This window comes from Urocitellus parryii, chromosome 11 (assembly GCF_045843805.1).
Source record: "Urocitellus parryii isolate mUroPar1 chromosome 11, mUroPar1.hap1, whole genome shotgun sequence".
NCBI lineage: Eukaryota > Metazoa > Chordata > Mammalia > Rodentia > Sciuridae > Urocitellus > Urocitellus parryii.
Genome location: NC_135541.1, coordinates 110,227,728 through 110,248,495, shown reverse-complemented (window position 1 = coordinate 110,248,495; position 20,768 = coordinate 110,227,728). Strand labels below are relative to the sequence as shown.

At 39.2% G+C, this 20,768-nt stretch overlaps 1 protein-coding gene across 1 annotated transcript in view; it reads left to right on the top strand.

Moving 5' to 3' along the window:
- The window catches only part of Spag17 (sperm associated antigen 17), a 193,264-nt gene that overhangs the window by 14,893 nt on the left and 157,603 nt on the right, over positions 1-20,768 (top strand). The window contains exons 2-3 of the mRNA XM_026407282.2: positions 15,157-15,297; positions 15,881-15,967. Of these exons, the coding sequence (XP_026263067.2) occupies positions 15,157-15,297; positions 15,881-15,967 (228 nt within the window). The remainder of the gene's footprint in view (positions 1-15,156; positions 15,298-15,880; positions 15,968-20,768) is intronic.

Below are 20,768 nucleotides of genomic sequence, written 5' to 3'. Positions count from 1 at the left end.
CCATCTGCAAAATAAAATAATTAGACAAAATGGCAACAAAAAATCTCCCAGTTCTGTCCCCTGTACTTTTAATTTTTTCTATAGAGTTCGTTTTCATATCTAAGAAGTCCCATTCAAGGATGGTCCCAGATCTCCTCATTCTTATCATTTCTACAAACAGAAAAGGGCCTTTTTAACCTTCCCTTTGCCTTTATGTCAGATCTCTCACTGTAATAAACCTTTCATTTACTTCCATGGTGACTCAATATTTTTGGCACATAAACTTAGGAAAAGCTTTCTAGATGTTTAAGTAAATTCTATTTCCCGACTTTCCCTTGTCTTCAATACTCACAGTAATTTTTCTTTGTGTTTTTCTTATTCACTTTCTGTGAAATGTGGTTATAATGTGTAGCACAGACAGTGGGTGGCACAGACAATAGTACAATTTCTCAGGCAGCGTATATTGAATAGAAATGGAAAGGAAACCTCCCAAATTCTAACTAGTTGAGGTTAGGAATATTGACTTCAACCACCTCTGTCTTCACATTAAATATTTAGGATGCTGAGCAAGGATAAAGACAATTTCATTATTTACATGTGTTATTGTCATTATAAAGACAAAGCATAAAAATACTCTGTTTAATTTGTCATGCATATCTTGCAAATTTGCCATCAACTTCAGAAAATGTTTGTGCAATAAAATGATTTATTATAGCCATATTTTCAACCTTTTCTAGGGCAACAAATATGGATGTGTCACACAACTCTTTGTGATGATGACACTTTTACCCAGAAGAATACATCTTTAAGTTGAAATATATGTTTTTCGGAAACTTTTGGTTTAGTCCCTTTTGTGTTCAATAATTGAGAACAATCATATCTAGAGACCAAATATTTTGGCTTTGTAAAGCAGAATTTTTGGTGACCTGAAGTCCAGATTGGAACTGGACCTCTTGTTCCCTCATTGGTACAACCTGCAGAGCAGCTGAGGCAGCAGCTCATCTTCCATGGCACAGAGCACGCAGAGTTGCTCTCACCTCTCCGGGATGGTTCCACTGAATGTTTGCATGTCACTTATTTGGGAACATCTTTTCCTTTGCTTGATCTATGTTTTGGCACCATCACCAACCCTTCTCTTATTTTCTAAAAGCCTGTTTTTTAAACAAAACAAGAATGTTAAAAGTTTCCTCTGTATTTTAAATTTTAGCTACCAGGAAAAGTCTTTAAAAACTCCTAAATTAATGTGCTCAAGTAAAAGTTTTCACCCAGACGAACAAGCAACTGGAAACCAATTGTGTTTGACATAGTGAGCAATTGTATTTGACACAATGTTTTAAATTAATCCAGTAGGAAAGACTGTTCATTTGGCTTGGACTGGAAAAAGAGGGAGTTTGACATGGTTTCATTAAGTAATTAAGTTCAATTGAAAAACATGATTTCCTTCCATGTTAAGCTAATGTCCTATGCACTTTTTGGAGTATACAGAAAAGAGGGCTGGGTTAGTGGAAAAAAAAATTCCTGCCATCCAGGATCTTACAATACAGACACCAGTGGTTCTAAAAGTGTAATCCTTGGACTCGACGCTTCCAGCATCACTTGGAAACTTTTAAGAAATGCAAATTATCAGGCCTCATCCATTGAATCAGAAACTGAGGGTGAAACTCAGTGATTTCTGTTTTAACAAGCATGCACTTTAAAATTTGAGGCATACATTAACATAGAGATGCCAGTGTAAATGCCATATGACTGGTGGAGTACTGACAATGAATTTCACTGGCAGGCAGTGGACACTATTGGGCTGGGATGTTCTGGGAAAGAGTCACAAATAAATCAGGAAGTTCAGCTGGAAGGAGGACAGCATGCTGAATGAAAGGACCACGCTGAGCAAATCAGGAGAGGTGAGCAAACACGTGACATGTTGGAGACACTGCAATCAACAATTAACTAGACATTCATTAGATGATTTAGTCACATCTACCTTCAAAACAGTGTTCACATTTATGTGAGGAAATAGAGGCTTAAGAACTTAAAGAAAGCAGTTTTCCTGATAGCTATGAGAGTGTAGAAAACTAATGGAAATATGGTATTAGAATGTTAGGAAAAGAACATACAGAGTTTTAAATCTCAGTCTCTGGAGTTTGGAATCTATCTTATCCTATTAGAATCTAAGAGTTAGAAAATTAAGATGCTTTCTGTAAAAAAAGAATAAATGATAAATTAAATGTCTTAGAAAAATTAATAGGTTGGAGGTAGAGAAGTCAGAAGCTTGTATAGTCCCTGAAAAAAAAATTATCTTCAATAGTCCTAAGTCAAGAAAGTTATGAGTTGAAGTAGGAGAATAGTCACAAGATTAAAAAAGAAGAAACAAATTCAAAAAAGTCTCAAAAACAACTGTGACTTCTTACCCAAGAGGAGAATGGGAAAGGATTAGAAGTTGTGATACCTGAGAGAAATGGAAAATTTTAGAAACTGGTGAAGTTAGTGGCCATCGTTTTTACTGTTTATGATAAGGGAGGTTTTGTTTGTTTCATTATGTTTTTAGAGTATGGAGAGAAATAAAGAGTTTAGTTTTAGACGTGCTGAGTTTGAGATGATGGTAGAACATCAAAGTAGAAATGTTGAACAGAAGGTCAAAAATGTGTATTTAATCTCACAGACTGAGGTTGGAAACACAGATGTGAGAACTGTCAGAGGAGAGAGCTAGTGGACCTCATGGGAGTAGGTAAAACATCCAGTAAGGAGTGTGTGCCAAGAGAAGAAGGTTGAGAATGGAATTCTCTGAGATACCTAAAAGGTCTTTACTTGTGGAACAGAAGAAGAGAAAGTGCCTAGTAGCCAGCAGAGGAACAGTCAAAGGAGTAAAAGACAAAAGGAGAAGAGGATGGTGTTGTGGAAGTCAGGTCAGGGAGAAGTTCATGAAATGGGTGTTCAAATCTCCCACCTGTGGACACCAAGAGAGAATAGGAAGACATGTGGTAATGAGAAAATCGTCAGATCTCAAAGGATACAATTTCAAAGGAGGTGTGTGGGGTTGCTGGTTGTGAGGAAAAAAAGTAGAAGCAACAAATTGGGTGTCAACCTACTTTATATACAAACAGATATGAAAAATTGTGGTATATGTGTGTAATAAGAATTGTAATGCAAAAAAAAAGTACATGTATAAAGACATGAATTGACGTGAATATACTTTATATACAAAGATAGGAAAATTGCGCTCTAAATGTGTAATAAGAATTGTAATGCATTCTGCTGTCATGTATTTAAAAAAATAAAATCAATTAAATTTTAAAAAAAGAATATGGGCTTTGAGAACCTTGTGGTTTATCTGGATTGAGAGCTTCAGGTATAGGCCCCCTGTTTGATGGAATCTGACTAAGAAGAATAGATCAAAAGGGAAATGGTAGTAGGGAGACTAGGATTAGGTGAAAATTGCTCAGTAGATATGTGTGAAATGGGGTAGATGGGAAAGAGGAAGGGATTGAAAAATGCAGAGGGAGAAATGGAAGAACAGAAGGAATCAAGTCATAGAGGAGGTTGTTTGCCCTAGTATAAACAGGAGGGCCTGTAATAGCTTCCTCAGCCTAAGAAAAAGAAGCAAGTTCTTTAGACTGATGAAGAATAGATAGAGACAAAAATGTGAAAAGGGTAGGGAACCTTGGCACCAAACCCTTGCTGTGCTCCAGAGGCAGGCCAAAGCATGGCCACTATGTAGCCAGAAGGTGGACCAGCAGGGCCATGATTGCCCATGAGGCTTTTCCTGACAGGCAAAGAGAGAGGGGGTCCTCGGATGTTGCTTATCACCCTACATTAAAATTCTTCACACATCTGTGTCCCCCTGTAAGATTGTGGGTCTTTGGAGAGCGCAGACTATTTTCCAGTGCTTTTTTTAAATGCAGAAAAGCCACAAAGAATAATATAACAAGCATGTGTGTGCCTTCACAAAAATAAAAAATAAAATTCTTTCCTATCTTTTTGAAATAAACACTAAGAATAAAAAAGAGGAACACTTGGTTCTCATCACCCTTCTCTGTTCTATTGCTTTCTCTTCCTTCCCAGAAGCAAGAACTAACAAAATTTAATACATGTCCTCTCAGTCTATGTATTTATTTATCTATGTCCATGATACTGTCTGACTTAACTAGTAATTAATATTTTCTATGAGGGTGTCAGTCACATGTATTGTCCTAGAAATGGAGGCTGTGAGGATGACTGAGAACAAAAATGGTTCCATCTCGTATCAACTAACTCTGAAAATTTTTTTATTTAACATAATATCTTGAGGTCTGTCCAAGTTGAAATATACATGTTTAGTTTGTTTTGCTTCATTGCTGTTATGTTATTCATCCTTCATTTCAAGGACAGCAGATGCAGCATAGATGCCCACATAGTAAGTATTAATTATTAGTGAAAACATTAGGATTAACAATATAATAAAAATGAACACTATATACATTGCTTATATGGTTTTATATGTTATATATAACTAATTGTAAAGTGCTTTTACATAGAACTTATTTTCAGCCTTCTTTGTCCATTTCTTCCCTGCCCCAGGGTGATAAAGTTAGTGATTATGCCTTTTCAGTGTCTGTAACTCCTCAGTATTCATTGAATGAATGAATGACCCTCTGCATTAAGTAGTAATAGTTTACTAAGGTCCAGGTCATCAGTATTTAAAAAGTTTTTCCAAGACCATGTGGTTGGAGTCAGAACTAGCAATCAAGTTTTCTGATACTAAATCCAGGGCTCTTTTCATTTTACCATTGAAAGAGCTATTGTAAGAACTCTATTAGGGAATCAATAGGAGAGGAATAATTATTATGAGTTACTACCCTGATGTATCCAATAAATAGACCCCGTGTACCTGTGTAATTGGAGAAAATTAAGAACCATAACCAGATCTGGGGCTTGAAATTTATCATAATCATCAACAGGCTCTATTTTGTCACATGGTCCTTAAATGAGGCTTGCGTTGTACAGGCAATGTGAGTTATGAGGGCTGCAGGATTACATGAGGGTGGAATGAGCAGGAAGCAGTTTCACTCGGTGGAACTACTCTTGCCAAGGTCACAGGAGAGCTTCTCTCCTCCTCTGGCTTCAGCCACACCTTGCCTCCCAGCCCTCCTCCACCTCTCCTTATCTGTCTCCTAGGAAGTCTTCCTTGAATAGGTGACAGGTGAGTGGCACTCTGAAAAAGTTAACAAGAATTCTAGTCAGAAAGATCCCAGGAACTACTTCAGATGCTGACCTTACTCCCAAACACCTTTCCAAAAGGCCATCCCACCAAGACTGATCCGTCTTGAATAGTACATTCACCCTCCACCTGTCTACTTGGAGGCTTACCCCATTTCTTGTTCAGAAACAGGTCTGCCTCTTGTTTTCTTTGAACAACTCCGGGGTCCTGAGCAGCTGGAGGGGTAAGGATAGATGCATAGCACAGCCCTGGAGAGCAGCACATGCTAACTTCCTTGATAAAAGCCAGCTAGGACAACAGGCGAGGAGAAGCAAAGCATGGTTTACTCACTTTCAAACTCCTGTTACATTTAGTTTGTTATTTTAAACACATTTAACCAGATGAATAAATGCCTGTTGAGCTGAACCTCAATTCATTTTTGTTGAATTGAGACAGGAAACAGATTCCTTGACACTCTTCCTGCCCGAGATACATTCTCCTGGTTTCCTGACCAGCTCCCGGGAAATTGTTGAGAGATCCCATCATTCCCCATTACCAGGATAAAACTCAGCTCTCTAGAAGATCTGGCACTGCCCCTGGATCATCTTTGTATGCCCCCTCCCTTTTTTTCTTTCACATCACAATTTGGAGAACATATTTTTAAATCTAAACATCATGTAGTCAAAGCAAAGCATTTTTGTCCTGTGCCCAGGTTTAGAGAAAATACAAGGATTGCAACTCTGTTGGTGAAATGCTGTCGTTTATTGGGCATTTCACAGAATTTGAGGCCAATAGGATAAAGTTTATAACCAGGACAGTTTGTGTCCTTGTGTTATTCAGAAGCAATCTTGGGTTTACTTAAGAAAGATACAGAAACTAAACTCTATCAGTGGCCTTGTAATAAATGAATGATAAATGAGGGCATTTGCATTGATTGCAAGAAAAAGAGCTTTTCATAAACCAAACACAACAGCTACCTGGCATGAATGGGTTAGTAGAAAGAGTGTTGGTTGGTTATTTTGTTATTTAGCCTTGGTGGCCAGGCAAAACAAATTCATGGAATACACCACAATGTTTAGAGGATTCATTATATTTACGTTAGATGAAGAAAGGTGGGGAAACAAAGGGATATGGTAGGGTAAGTAATCAGCTAATACTGGGTCTTGGAAATCCATCTTAATATTTAATGTGAAAGATAGTGACTCACATTGAAGGAACTTGAGGCAAGTCAAAAAAGGTTTCAAGTCTGAGAAAGAAGTTGATGAAAGGTTATAGCTTTTAATATACGATGATGAAAAGAGATCTCCTTTCTTTGGGGAGAACCCCTGATTCCAATTTTACATTTGTGGAGCAATTAGCAGGACTCCTCTTGGCTTTTCTTGGTCTCCTCTCTTAGAAGAATGTCTCTGATATGTAATATTTGTTTGAAAACCCAAAGAAGCTTGTTTCCTTTTGAGGTTTGCCTTACTTTTTATGTTCTGAAGTTCATTTTGGACCTCAGATTTTGCTCCAAGCAATAAAACTGGTTGGATCATACTAACATAATGGAGCTGTAATTTTAGCCAACTGTTGGGGGTGGGGAGATAGTTAAGGTGTGTAGTGGTTTCTGTGGTTTCTCTGTGGAGTAGAATTCCCTGCAAAGCTTTTCCATGTGGTGTTTTAATAGCTGTCTTAAAACTCTCTGATGCATGGAGCAAAACTGAATTAGGCTCATGTGCTAGATTGGTGGGATGGGCCAAGGACTCTCTGAAAAATGAAAGAAAAACAACTAAACAGCATAAGCCAGAAGCTACAGTGTCCAAAGATCCAAGAGACATATCTAGATTCAAAATTTCAGAAGCAATCACCTCTTTTAACCTACTTGTGCAGAACTTTATGTGGGAAATTAGAATACTTCCCTTGCATATATCAACATTTTACTTTCCATGGTACTTTACAATTGACAATATGGTCCTCGGTATATTTAGAAGATTGCCCACAACAATCTTCTAAAAATTGTAATTTTAGATCCTTTTTTAAAAAATGAGAATAAAGAGCCACAATGATAAGTCCAAGTTCACTTGGCTAAGACATCACAGAGGCAGAATTTGACACCACTTCAGAGATACACATTTTTACACCAGATCATCAATAATTTTAATTAATGATAACATTTAATACTTATGAAGACAAAGAAAATCAGCCAGATGGAATCTACACACATAGTAAAGCTGTTCCTAGACTACTGGGTATCACCAATGGAATATCAGACACATACAGTGTTGTCTAACATCAAAGGAGTGAGCTTTCTCTAATTCAAATGATTGGTGATTGAGAGGCATGACTCCTTCCAAAGTATTGAGAGTGACTGATAAATGCCACATGCTCCGTCGGCCTTCCCATATTAAGCATGTGTAAAAATTCTCTTTAGTGTGTGGTTTGGGCTGCTAAGTTCAAGAAGCATTTATTGAATATTACTATGTTACAGACACATGGGTGAAGTAGAAGGTTGTCTAGATGTCTGATTCTAAGAGAACCTTTTCCACCAGCCCAGTCCACTGTCAGAAATACCACTATTAGCCCAACACTCCTTAAACTGGTCCAGGAGTTCATAGGATTCTTTTTTGAAAATGCAGGTAGCCTGAAGAGGAAAAAATACTTTAAAATGACCCTAGGCACTAAAGCCTGAAGGTATATGTTCTTATTTAATTAGCAAATCAACTATTAAGACTTGAGTTGAATTGCTGGTACACAGGCAAATTTGATTCTACTCAGAAGAAAGTGGTGGTGGATTCTGGAAAGGTTTGTAAGGCGTTGCAGGTGAGGAAGCCTTATTTGTCTTATTTGCAGAGAGAGAGATGTACCAAGGCTGTGTATTAAAAATAAACTTCATATCATTTTCCTGTATTTTTATTTTAAGAACTAGCCCTGTGTGACATCTGTGTTTTACATCTAGATCCACAGAGTTAGCCAGGTTGATATTTACAATTCCAATAGTAAAAAACAGATCCATTTTTGCACACGTTATGCCCATAAACAGATCCACATCTCTACTGAAAATTAGTCTGTTCTTCTCCTCCAGTCTCTTGTTTGGTTGCCCCAGAGCTTACCATCTCCTTAGCCAGTGTAGAAAAATGCACCTCAGTGCCTTTTCATCTGACTCAGATTGCTATTTTGTTTTATTTCAGTTGGTCTGGTGGTTGTTATGAATGGTTATCATGGATAGGTTAATGTCTTTGACAGACTTGCATGTGACACAAAATGACTAAAAGTTATCGCCTGCCACACTCTCACATTCTTCCCCATAACTCAAAAAAAAACCTGCATACCTTGGGAATTTTGAATATTGTGTGGTCATGATTTTAGTCCTCTCCTCCAAGGACATAAGCTATTTTAGGAACATGTCAGCTAACAAGTTTACAATTATCAAAGGAAATTGTTTTACAAACTGAGAGTCATTCAAATTATTTTTCAATTATTCAAAGTATTTGCTTTTTTAAGAGAAAGAGAAAGAGGAGAGAGAGAGAGAGAGAGAGAGAGAGAGAGAGAGAGAGAATTTTTTAATATTTTTCAGTTTTTGGTGGACACGACATCTTTATTTTATTTTTATGTGGTGCTGAGGATGGAACCCAGCGCCCTGCGCATGCCAGGCAAGTGTGTTACTGCTTGAGCCACATCCCTAGCCCCAGTATTTGCTTTTTTAATGGCGCAATTGTTGATATTTTATTTGATTTTTTTTCTTGGTTCACCTTAAGTTCTCCATACTTGAAGCAGTGTGTTTGGAATAACCGTGTTTGTTCTAATGTCTAATAAGAGCAGAATCCGCCCCCCCCCCCACACACACACACATTACTGCCAAATAATACCCGTGATGTCAGCTCTGATTATTGCTAGGTGCTGTGCTCAGAAGGACTTCCTGTAGGGTTCCAGTCTTCACAACAATCATTATCTTCATTTAAGCATGAGGCACAGAGGACTCTCAGCTGGTCTACTGAGATTCAGATCCAGGCAATCTGCCCTCTGAGCCCAGACTCTCCTAATCACTATGCCAAAATGCCCTCTGCTCCTCCAAAGGGTCAGAGCAGTGTGCAAGAACCTTGTCGCCCACAGGTAGGGGATGCCTGGGGACCTTTCATACCACATGGCCTCTGTGTGCAGATCCCTGAGTGGGAATGTAGAGGAATGACCCAGAGGAAAGAAGAGCCCTGGAGTGGATTGCCCCTGCTCCTCTCAGAGTAGCCCTTCTGTACTCATCTTGTCACCTGCTTTTCATAGAGCCCATCTGGAAGGATGGGCCTGAGCCATCACTGAAGCAACATCAGCAGACCTTAACCAACAATCCACACAGCACCCTGATGCAGAGTTGCATTGGATGGGATGTGTGGGCAGCACATGGAGAGAGGTCCTCTGCCCTCCTCAGTATTTTCTCAGAGAACTTTACATAGACAGCCCTACTCTACTTCCTGTTCACTACTGTGCACCAAAAGCCCTGGCTTTGTCAACCAAAAGTCTCCAAGTCAACCTTAAGTCTACAGCTCTCCCTGGGCTGGTGCTGGGAAAGGGTTAAGAACCTGTTTCCAGGTAAATGCTGTGATTTGCAGCATTTGATATCCCTTTGTTTTAACTACTCCCTCCATGTGTGGCAGGCCATGTCTCTGAGGCAGCCTCACAGAACAAGGTTAGGAAGAGCTGTGGGCAGTTGATGCCAGCAGAGTCTGGATGACAGTGGGAAGACTGGGGAGGCATGGGCCATGGGCAGTATGAGGACTGGAGCCCTTTCCCAGAGTCTGCACCTAGACAAGTCAGACTGTGTGCTGCTTCATTCTTTGTCCCTTCTCTCACCCTAATATTCTTTCACTGTGAATTAAGCTCATAAGAATTTCCAAGGCAACTTGAAAGAGAAAGGAATCACAGAGCGGGTAGCCTGTTGGTAGTAGGTAAGGGAAAGGGAAGGGAGCAGGCCATCGGGAACCATTTGTCTGGGAGATGGGGGAGAAAGGCAGAAAGAGAGAAGGAGAAGGGAGGAGTGGTTCTGTAGACAAGGTTGACAAGGAGTCTTAGGCTTTCCCCCTCCTATCTGGAGGAGCTGCTCTCTCCCCTCTCATCTGGCTGCTAAGTCACTCCCGCGGAAACTTATCTTCCAAAGGAATGGCTCCAGTGCCCAGTCCCCCAAGTCCTTGTCACTAACCCTGGTGTGAATCCCGTTAGATCAGGTACAGTGTGTTCTCCTGCTAAGAAACCTCAGGGCTATGAACTACAGCAACTTCCTGACATGCTCCATTCCAGTGCCTTATGATTCTGAAGGCCAAATCCTCAGTGTCCAAGTTAACTGTGGCTTTAAGATACCAATCAACAGAACTTTACATTGGGAGCCCTACTCTACTTCCTGTTCACTACTGTACACCACAAGGTGCCAAAGTATATAAAACATAATTTTTTACCTAAAGAGTTTGTAATCTAGTTGAAAAATATAACAGTCACATGAACCAATTCCTAAATAAGGATGACTTATTTAACAGTATAATGATGATAATCAAACTAATTTTCATGATGAATTCTGAGGAGTACGCCATCAGAGAGGAGCCTATAATAATAAGTACTTGTTTAGTGGAGAGTTAGGTAAGTGTGAGCCTGATTGTTTACAGTGGTCTTGTTTGTTACATGACAACAAGTGCCCATTATTTAGCCTATATATTCATCTTAGCCTGCAGTTAGAATCCCTTTTTAACAAATACAGTTGTAGCAGTCAGTTCTATGTAATAAAAATATTTCTCCTGCTGGCCAAAAGCCCACACTAACACTCATTTGCTGATGGAGATCCAAGACTCCTTTTGAAAGAAAAACGCAGTATGAGAAAGACATTCACAAGTCCCCCTCCATTTGGCAATAAATCTAATTAACACAAAGGTCATCCTTTCAGTGGAGTATTGACATAAAGGACAGGTTTGCATATCTGTACAGTGTTAAACAGCTTTTAATAAAACCTAACTTTTTAAACTGCGCCCTGATTTTATTTGAGGCTTTTACACAGCCTTCCCTAATACAGGTGCTCGTCAGACCCTAATCAGCCTTGAGTGGAGGCCTGTGGGGATCTCTCGGGCAGCAAGGCCTCCTGCGCTAGCAAAGGCAGCAGAAGAGAGATTGGGCTGCTGGCATTGCCTCTCCCTACATCAGCAGATTACTGGTGCTACCAGAAGGAAGAGATCACAATGCCATTATCCAAAAGCAGCATTTCACCTGTTTTTGAAAAGGTTTTTTATTGTAATTATATTAGAATCCTGGAATGCCTAATTAAAATCTAGAGAATACGTATGACATGAAAGAAAAATAGTTCAAAATCTCCCCAATGTCTCTGCGACAGGAGACTTGTGTGAGCCAGTCAGGTTCTCTGCATTTACAGAATACTTTCTTGCCTTAGGAGACTACTATGTAAGTGTTTGGGTTAAGACGCCCTCCTGCCAGGCTTCAAATTAGGTGAGACTGGTAAAGTAAATAAAAGGTAATGGATTGTGTCCATACATGACTTCATTCCATCCTTTGAATGACTTTATCAATAACTGCTAGGGGCAAGACTCAGCAATAATCATGTAGAATATATGCCTCCAGGTAATAGAGAACTGGTTTTATTTCCTAAGGTGTTTGAGTGTACCAGACTAAAACCCTCCCCCTCTACCATGCGATACACCCAGGGCAGTTTTTTTTTAATGACTTTTTTCCTTCTCTCCGTGCATGCTCATTACACCCAAACTCCTTCAACTTGTCTTACACAGATCCACCCACAGATAGGAGCACTGTTGTACTTACACGTGTGGGTAATGGGGTTTCACACCTTACACTTTCATTTCTCTTCCCAATGGTCAATACTTATTTTCTCTACACTAAATTCTCTTCCTTCCCCGTGAACTTAAATTTAAGGACTCCGTTTAACTGCATGTTGGAATGCTGTGGGTAGAGAGGGGTGTTTTTAACAGTATTTTACCAAATCTAATTTTTTTTTTCCTAAACAGTTTCCTATTTCTACAACTGCTGCCAGTTGGTAGAAATTTGGAGCCTAAGGTCACCCTAGGATACCAAGAGAAAGATTCCAAAATTATATTTGGGGAGCATAATTACTTAGCAGTTCTTCCCCATTTGACATGGGAAATGGCTTGTTTTTCATTCTTCCACCCTGGTGCATTTCCTTGCATCTGGCTGCCCCCTGCTGTGGTATGCAGTGTGTGCATCCTTCTCTCCAGGCATTCTTGGTTTGATTATTACTGTCTGAGTGCTCCAGTTCATGCTTACCTTGGTAGCAATGTGATTAGAAATCAAACCACAGCTCTGACAAACTCTTCCATGAGTCCTATTTTGCCTAATGGATTCAATTTCTGGAGCAGACACTTTTTGGTCAACAGAATATAGATGGGAAATTGGGCCCCAGGGGACTCTTCAGAACCATTTAAATAGACAGATATGACCTGAAACCCCTTCAGAACCCTTTAAATGGACAGATGTGGCCTGGATCTCTAGGGGGTCTCAGAGAGAGTTCTGAATAATTCTGGACCTATTCTAGCTGAGGCAACCTGTTTCAAGGTGACTTTGGGGATCCCACAAGTTTCATTGTAGCACCATGAATTGGAGGAACAATCTCATGTTAAGGTGCAGCTGGGGCAAAAGAAACAAGATCACTGGGCTGAGAGAGAGAGAAACTTGGGAAATTTCTTTAACGTTTGAACTTTTGTAAAACTATCATTTAAAAAAAAGTGACCATATGATGATTTAATAATTAAGTGCTTCATCATTTTAAAGGCTCTACACACTGACTTGTAAAAGAAATGTTCATCTATCAGTAACATGGGATAGATAGCAATATGGTGAAGTAGTTTGTCAGATCTGATTTAAGGATCCTGGAAAGCCATTCTGAGCCCAACAGCTTGCTCCCAAAACTCCACTGAAATGATCACAAAGCTGTAAGCCATGTAGTCTCCAGGAGGTTCTACCAAAATGACCTTGAGCAAGTTGTTTTACTTCCTCAGACCTCTGTTTTTTTGTCTATAAAGTGTTAGTGCACCTACTCAGTAGGGTTACTTAGAAAGTCAATGAGATAACATATGCCTGGCACATGGCAGATTCACAATAATTTCCCTCCTCCTCCTCCTCCCTGCTTTTTTTCTTTTTCTTTCTGTCTGCAATGGTCAACACCTGCCTTTGATGCCAGATATTTTCAGATAGGTAGTGATGGACTACAATGTCTTCTTTCTGAATTGTCTCCAAAAGGGCTGAGAGGCAGCCTCTTCTTGTCACTATCCACTTTCAAATATTGGCAAGGAAAATTGCAGCGGGGACTGGGATGAAGGCATAGAGGTAGTCGTTAAAATCTTCAGTGTCGGAAAATGTAACTGCCAAGAATATTGAGGCATTGCCTTCCAAGGACTCATGTGTACTTTACTGTGAGAAAGACAGAGGTTTTTCTCCTTCAATGATGACTATAGAAGCGGATTTAGGGAGGGAGCAGATGAGAGGTAAGAAAACCATGCCATGCAGGAAAGGGCATTTGTGATGATAGATTTTTTTTTTTCTAAATAATGCATTATAAATAGCATACTTACTTTCTAGAACCAGAACATTAAAAAAAAAAAACAGCTGCTTGATCATCCTATGGCAAATTAACAGACAAAAAGAATGTTCTGAACTCAATAAACTCAGAGTCAAAACACCTCCCTGCACACACCCATGCATACATAGCCATGCTTTGTAAGTAAAGTATACATTTTGTGCTTCTACATGTGGTTATGTTTTGGTGATATCATTGAAAACTGGATGGGTCTTGTTAGGTAGTAAGTTTCCATGAAAAAATAAGAAGCATTTAAGGACAGCCACTATTTGGTGGTAAGAAAGAATTTGCACGAGGTCTTTCCTCCCACCTATACCCTCGTTCTGTCATCAACCTGATTATGAACTGGACAGAAACCAGAGAGAACCACACAAAATTAGACATTTCACTAAATTTGTGTGACCTTTTCAAATCTTCTTAGACATTGTTTTGGCATCCACCGAGAGTAGGTTTTACTCTGTTTAAATCTGATCTCTAGAGAGGAGCAAGAGGAAAGCTTAGACCCTGCCCTCATCCAAACCTTTCATTTGTTCTAGGGGCGAAGCTAAGGCCCAGAGGGAACACAAGGCTAGAGTGCCCTCCCTTATTGTTAGTTCTCTTTTCTGAAGTCTTTGTCATGTGCAGTGTGTTCCATCTCCCCTTAAGATTGCTGGTATTCAAAAGCATGACAGGCCTTCCAGCACCACACAGTGGGTCATTCATTGAACTCTGTTCTTAATCTACCAGGGAATTGCTTCCCAACAGAAATTAAAATTATAATCACCAGGGGAAAAAAAAAAGAAATTGCTGAATGAGATCATTGTCTTTTGTAACTTTTTAAAAATGATTTGACACAAAATTTCACATCCAAGTATAATATTTTAGCCTTTTTCCTCCAGTTGGAAAGAACCCCTTTGTGAATTAACAAAAATATTCTTGTGTTACATTAGAGGAAAAAGATGGGCTCCACTTCTCATTTGGCAACTCACTATTACCCAACATTTAACAATTGCTTTTGGAGCTCCTTCTATATTGCTAACACTATTTAGAATCTTCAGGGTACCAGGTTATAAAACTCATTCCTGCTTCTCTAACTACATCTCTCTGAGACAAAGAAATGAACTATTGATTTCCAATACCACATTATTCTTGGGCAGCATGCTAGTTAAAATGCCATTTTTTAGAAATAAAATGATCTTCCTTAAGTAATAAAAAATAAATAAAAATTAAAAAGTTTCTCCAGAAAACTGGTTTCAAATCAAGTTACATGAAATTTGGCCCAATACTGCCCCCTTGTGACTACTTTGGTGAAAGACCCACATACACCTCAAGGTCAACCCAGTCTTTTAAGGTAAGAGTTACAGAAAAAAATATCCTGTTTCACAGCAGAAGCCTTTAACACAGAATCACCCAGTCATGAACACTGAGCATCGAATTCCGTCTGATTTTGTAACAGAGTGACTGGAAGGCCTCTATTGCCTTTGTGGTGGGGAACCAGATCGAGGATGATCTTCTCCTTGAAGCCCTCACCTTGGCTGTGCAAGCCCCTCAGCGCAGACTCTTCAGCATGGCGTCCTGGCATGACATCCTCCAGCAGGTACCCCCTCGTCCCTTCCCACCACAGCACCCCTCAGAGACTTTTTACTTGAAATAAGGGCTAAAATCATATAATTAATGAACCGATCACATGCTTGCACTATTCTGTACATTTAGGTAGATCACTTCAAATAAACATATAGCTAGAATAAATTTGAAGAAATTTTCATTCATTAAGGCCAGCCACTCAACACATTCATTTGGCAAAGATTTCGGAGGCCATTTCAGTCACCACGTTAGGTTCTGTGAGGAATTATTTCATAAAAGGTTCAGTAATAACCAAAGACTAGACTAAATAAAGTTCCTAGAAAGTCCACGACTTACTGGCAAGTGAAGCCAGGCAACAGAGAATATAGCTGTCGGAGGTCAGAGGAGGGTGACCACAGAGAAGATCTGTCAGGTGGCACTTGCCCATGCAATTACTAAAAGCTGATTTGGGTGGCTGCAAACTCCCCAGGTAATTAAGGCCCCTCCTTCTTACAAGGTTCTCCAACTGCTCAAGTCTCCCCAAGGTTTGAAAGTTGTTGCATGTATCTCAGTGTTCTCTGAGTCTTTCTTTTTAAGTGAATTTAAATCTCTTGCAGATCAATGAAATAAATGAACTTGTTGGAACCATACCATCTAAAAAGGCAAAAAAACCTATAGTGAGTAATCTTCCATTATATTATGAGGTAAGTTAAAGTGTTTTTTGAAGAGAGTTCTCTAATTTTCAGAAAATGAGAAGTGAAGTAAGGATATGATAGCAACCCTTTTTTCATTCATTTTTGTCTTTTGAAAGTCAACTCCTGTTCCTAATTGAAGATGTCCGTTCCTGATAGTCAAATAGACAAAACAATCTGCCTCCTTTTAGCAAAATTCTTCTTAGGAATAAAATTGTCCCAGATTGTTTATGCCATCGCTGTGTCCAATTTAAAAACATATAAGTTAGAAACTGTTGTATACAAAAGTGTTGATTCACACTTTTTCAGGATGATTACTGAGTAGGTGATGGTATCAAAGGGAGTCATTATAAATGCAATTCTAAGTGTTGGCTTCACAAAAGAAACAAGAGTTTCCTGTATAAGACAGAGCCATGGCTGAAACAGTTTCCCATCAGCGTGTGCACATTTTACGTCCAACTTTAATCAATGTGAAAACTGTGATACTCGTCAAGTTGAAAAAATCCACCCATTTCTAGCAGCTACTCAATTCAAAAGTCTGGCTTGTGCACAGTACTCAGAATTCATGCTCAGTATGAGATTTTCTCTCCCCCTGCCTTGTTGACATCTATCTTATAGCTTACAAGAAACTATAAAAACCCAGTGATTGATTGGAATATCACAATTTGTCAAACACTGTTTTATGGTTCTGTGGGTCTAAAACAAAGATTATTTTGGATCTTTCTGAGACCAATTTGTTTGCACTTTATCCTGTTGATGACTAACAAAGTTTTTATGTCTTTCAGCTCTGGGATGATTCTATAATGAGCTCTTTAGTATTGCTTGAGCACTCTCTGAGTTTATCCAAGTGTCATTATATTTATTCACAATTGATGGTACTGTGAATTCTATGGCATTAACTCTTGCTAAATTGCTCCCATTCCCATGGGAAACACTCTCTTGGCTGTAGGAGTCAAATAGCATGCCTTCTATCTTTTGTTACGATGTTCTAAATCTGTGTGCTTCGGTTGAAACCTTGTGTGATACCTGGGTTTAAAATATTGGGATATTTCTTCTGAAGTGGCCGTAGACATTCATATCCAATTCTTGGGCCTGGGATCAATTAGCCCCCCAAAGAATTCTTTCTTCTTCAAAGATGCTCAGTGAGAAATCAGAGATGATAACAGGCCAGTTTTGACGTTTAATGTGGATGGGCATTTTGACTTGGATGTGGGATAGCACAATGCTACAAATCCAGAGTCAAGTTAGAGAATCATTCCTCCCCAGTCTGTGCTGGGACTCTTGGTTGCATATTCTTCACTCAGGGGAGGTCCCTCTCACATCTGGCTCTCCCACACTCTTCCAGTGGAGCATTTGGGCAATAAGCCTCCCACACCCGCTCACATACCCTTTTCTGAATGGTTCCAGAAGGAAAGGGAAGGGAGGGTGGAGCCCCATAGAGATTGGAACTTGGGTGTACCAGACATTCCTTAACATCAATCGCTGGAGCAAAAATGATAAAGAACAAAAAATAAACACAGGCTCCTGCTCAGCACCAGCCAAGAACAGACTAGACAACTAGGGAAGAGGGCATATTCCCAGCCCCAGTCCCTCGACACTCAGGACCTTTCCAAGAACTCGGTTGCCTGGTACCTCACCCCAGGTAAGCTGAAAAGCCACTGGTGATGCCCACAAAGTACCAGGGTTGTCAGGAGTGGTGGTCATGCAAGAGCTCCAGAAGGCAAAATCTTTTAGAACATCTGGGCTTCCAAGCCATGCAGACGGCCTGGCCTGCTTTCTGTTTACAGTCTTGCATGTGTGTGTCCCAGTGTGATACCTGACACAGGTAAACTCCTCGGAAATCTATTTAGGGCGTCTTGCGCCTAAAGGAAACTCCTCAATGGAGGGAGATCAGATTCGCTAACAAAATTGCTTGATACATGGAAATTCATGGAGTCCTGTTTCCTTTTAGACCTCCAGCTTTGCAGGGGGCAGGGGGGCAGAGGGGGCTTCAAAATATCATAAAGGCAATGCAATTAAATGCTTATAATTACTTCTGCTTGTAGGACACTCTCACTGGCCTTAATTCAGAGCCTAGTTGTTCTTACTTTAAACACAATTAACCAATTTGGCTTCCAGGCCTCCTAGCCTGCGGTTGATTAGGAGCCGCCAATTAAAGTGAGATTTCACCACAGTTTGGTTTATCCATGAGTAGTAAAATAATGTCAGAACCATATTACACATTTCCATTGAGGACTCGAAATGTCTGGGCTAGCAAAGACCACATTCCTGAGTGATTTGCTCAAGGTTTCATTTGGATGGTTTGGTGTTGTGTACACACAGCCTCATTCGAAATTGTGTAATTTCCCCTGAAACCTTAGAATTTCATCTAGCCATGATATTGTATATATGAGAGAGTCTTTATTTATAAACCATCATTCTTTGAAAAACCTGCTCAGATTTGTGCTAATGGAATTCCACAGAGACTTCCCTACAGCTCATTTATTCATTCACCTTCCCTTTTTGAAGACCGTGTTTTTCTCTAGCAGGAACTACTCTGAGCACTCAGGTAGGAATGGGAAGAGAATATTCTCCTTTGTGTGTATTCTCAGAAGTGCCAGCTATTACTTTATTGCTATCATTCAATAATATGAATGAGGATGATCATACACTGGCATTTAAGCACCATTTCCAACAAACATGTCCTAGCCAAGGATGTGACCACATGTAAAAATGGACGTACAGATACTGCCTGCATTATGTATTAGCCAGTTTTACCAACTATTAGCAAGTAATGCTTTCCCAAGCACTGTCTATTCAATAGAGAGAGAGAGAGAAAGAAGAACGTGCATATCACAGACTCTAACCTTGAGAAGCTATATGTACATAATCCTATCACATAGTAGGTGTCCAATAAATATTTGTTAAATGAGTGAATAATGAGTGTGAAATAGGGAAGTCCTTGAGGGACAGGTAAAGTGTTATGTTAGAAACTGAAAGTACTTGGACTTAACCATGGTTAAACACATAGTCTCAAGTTTTTCCACTTTACCATAAACCCGGTTCTCTTTCATCTCTCTCAAAGCATTTCACCTTAACACCTACATGTAAGGGAGGGTAAGCTAAGAAAAGGGAGCAGACCAAGTAAAGCCAGGGGAATGGAAGAAGACTGAATGAACATGTACAGATCCTGTAGTTCCAAGGTACAATATGCACTAAATAGGAAAGATAAATCCTGTACGTATTTTAATTACAACTTGAAAACCCTAAAGTGGGAAATCTATAAGAAAATATTTCAAACACTGGAAAAAAGTGCATGCTTTAAATTCATGGCTGAACTTTACTTGCTAAACATGCACAAATATTTTTTTATGGCCCACATGGAGAAACTGACCTGCTCATTTACAGATATACTGATTTACGACCATAATTTAAAAGGAAACTTTTAACAGTCATTCAAAACCAATTGAAACCTCCTGATGAAAGAGGTTTAAAGATTCTCCCTCATGTAACTAAATCTGATACATGGTTCATGAGCACTATAAGATAGGTGTGCAAATTTCAGACTTGACATTATGACTTTGATAAATTAGGAAGAAAAGGCTACCCGTGGGGCAGTTGTTTGTTTCTCCAATGAATCTGAAATAGGAGCCACCAGTCCTAAATGTTTGGGGTTCCATTCCATGTTTCCCTTCATTTCATGGTGGTGATCACCACTCCTCCCTACCTGGATCTGAGCTTCCATCCATATGCAGGCTGAGGTTTATATGCCTGTCATTGACATACTTAGAAAAGACAAATTACGTCCCTGAATAAACAAAAAAATTTAAAAAACTATTGAAAACAAAATTGTCCATAAAGAATACAAAGAAGTTTTCATGCCCTAGTTCATGGCTAACTTTTTTCAAAACAGTCAATTTTCAAATTTTTCTACAATAAAGGACTTGGACAATTCTAAAGTTCATGTGATATGAGACATTTTTGCAAATACAAATGATAATTAATTTTCTTATTTATTCATATCAGCATAAAATAGGAACTTATATCTCAACAAATAGGTCCACTGGGAGATCATTAAATATGGAAAGATTTTTCTGTTCTTATGTTTAAAAATAATAGACCAAATGCTTTTTTAAAAGAGGCACAATACAAATGTGATGTCTTCAAATCTTATTCATTTCATCACATTTTTAAGACACCTCACTAGTGCATTGGATTAGTATGCTCAGATGTATCAGTTCCATTTTGGGGGTTCCTATTTCCTGGATGTGTAGATATATTTTTTTCCAGTCTTCCCCAGCATGTATTTATAATAATTCATAAGTAAAAGCACAGATTTAATTGTAATCTAGCTTGATGCTCTTTTCCAGATTCCTAACGTGAAACTCATTTCTTACATGGTACCTCAAATTAACAGACTATTCAATAAAATCGTAAGCCCTTAAAATTTGAGGGGGTGGCCCTTGTCAAAATGAAAAATGGAAAACTCATGCTTCAGAGATAGGAACAAATAATATGTGAAAACATTTAAGAGGTTTGAAGTTATTAAAATGGCAGATCTACTGGGAATAGAAAGAGCAGTATGTCATGGAAGAAACGAAGGAGCGGGGAGGCAGGAAGCATTCCCTGGCCTTTTCAATCCTACATTTTAAAACAAAACAAAAAAATTCTGGGAGAATTGGAAGGTAGCCAACCTAATGCCGTTATTTCATAGAGCTTAGGGACACACCAGGAAATTACAGGCCAGTTAGTTTAACTTCACTTGTAGGGAAAGTATTAAAAACTGCTGCAGGAGATCAAGTAAAAGGATGCTTAGAAAAGCACAGCTTGATTA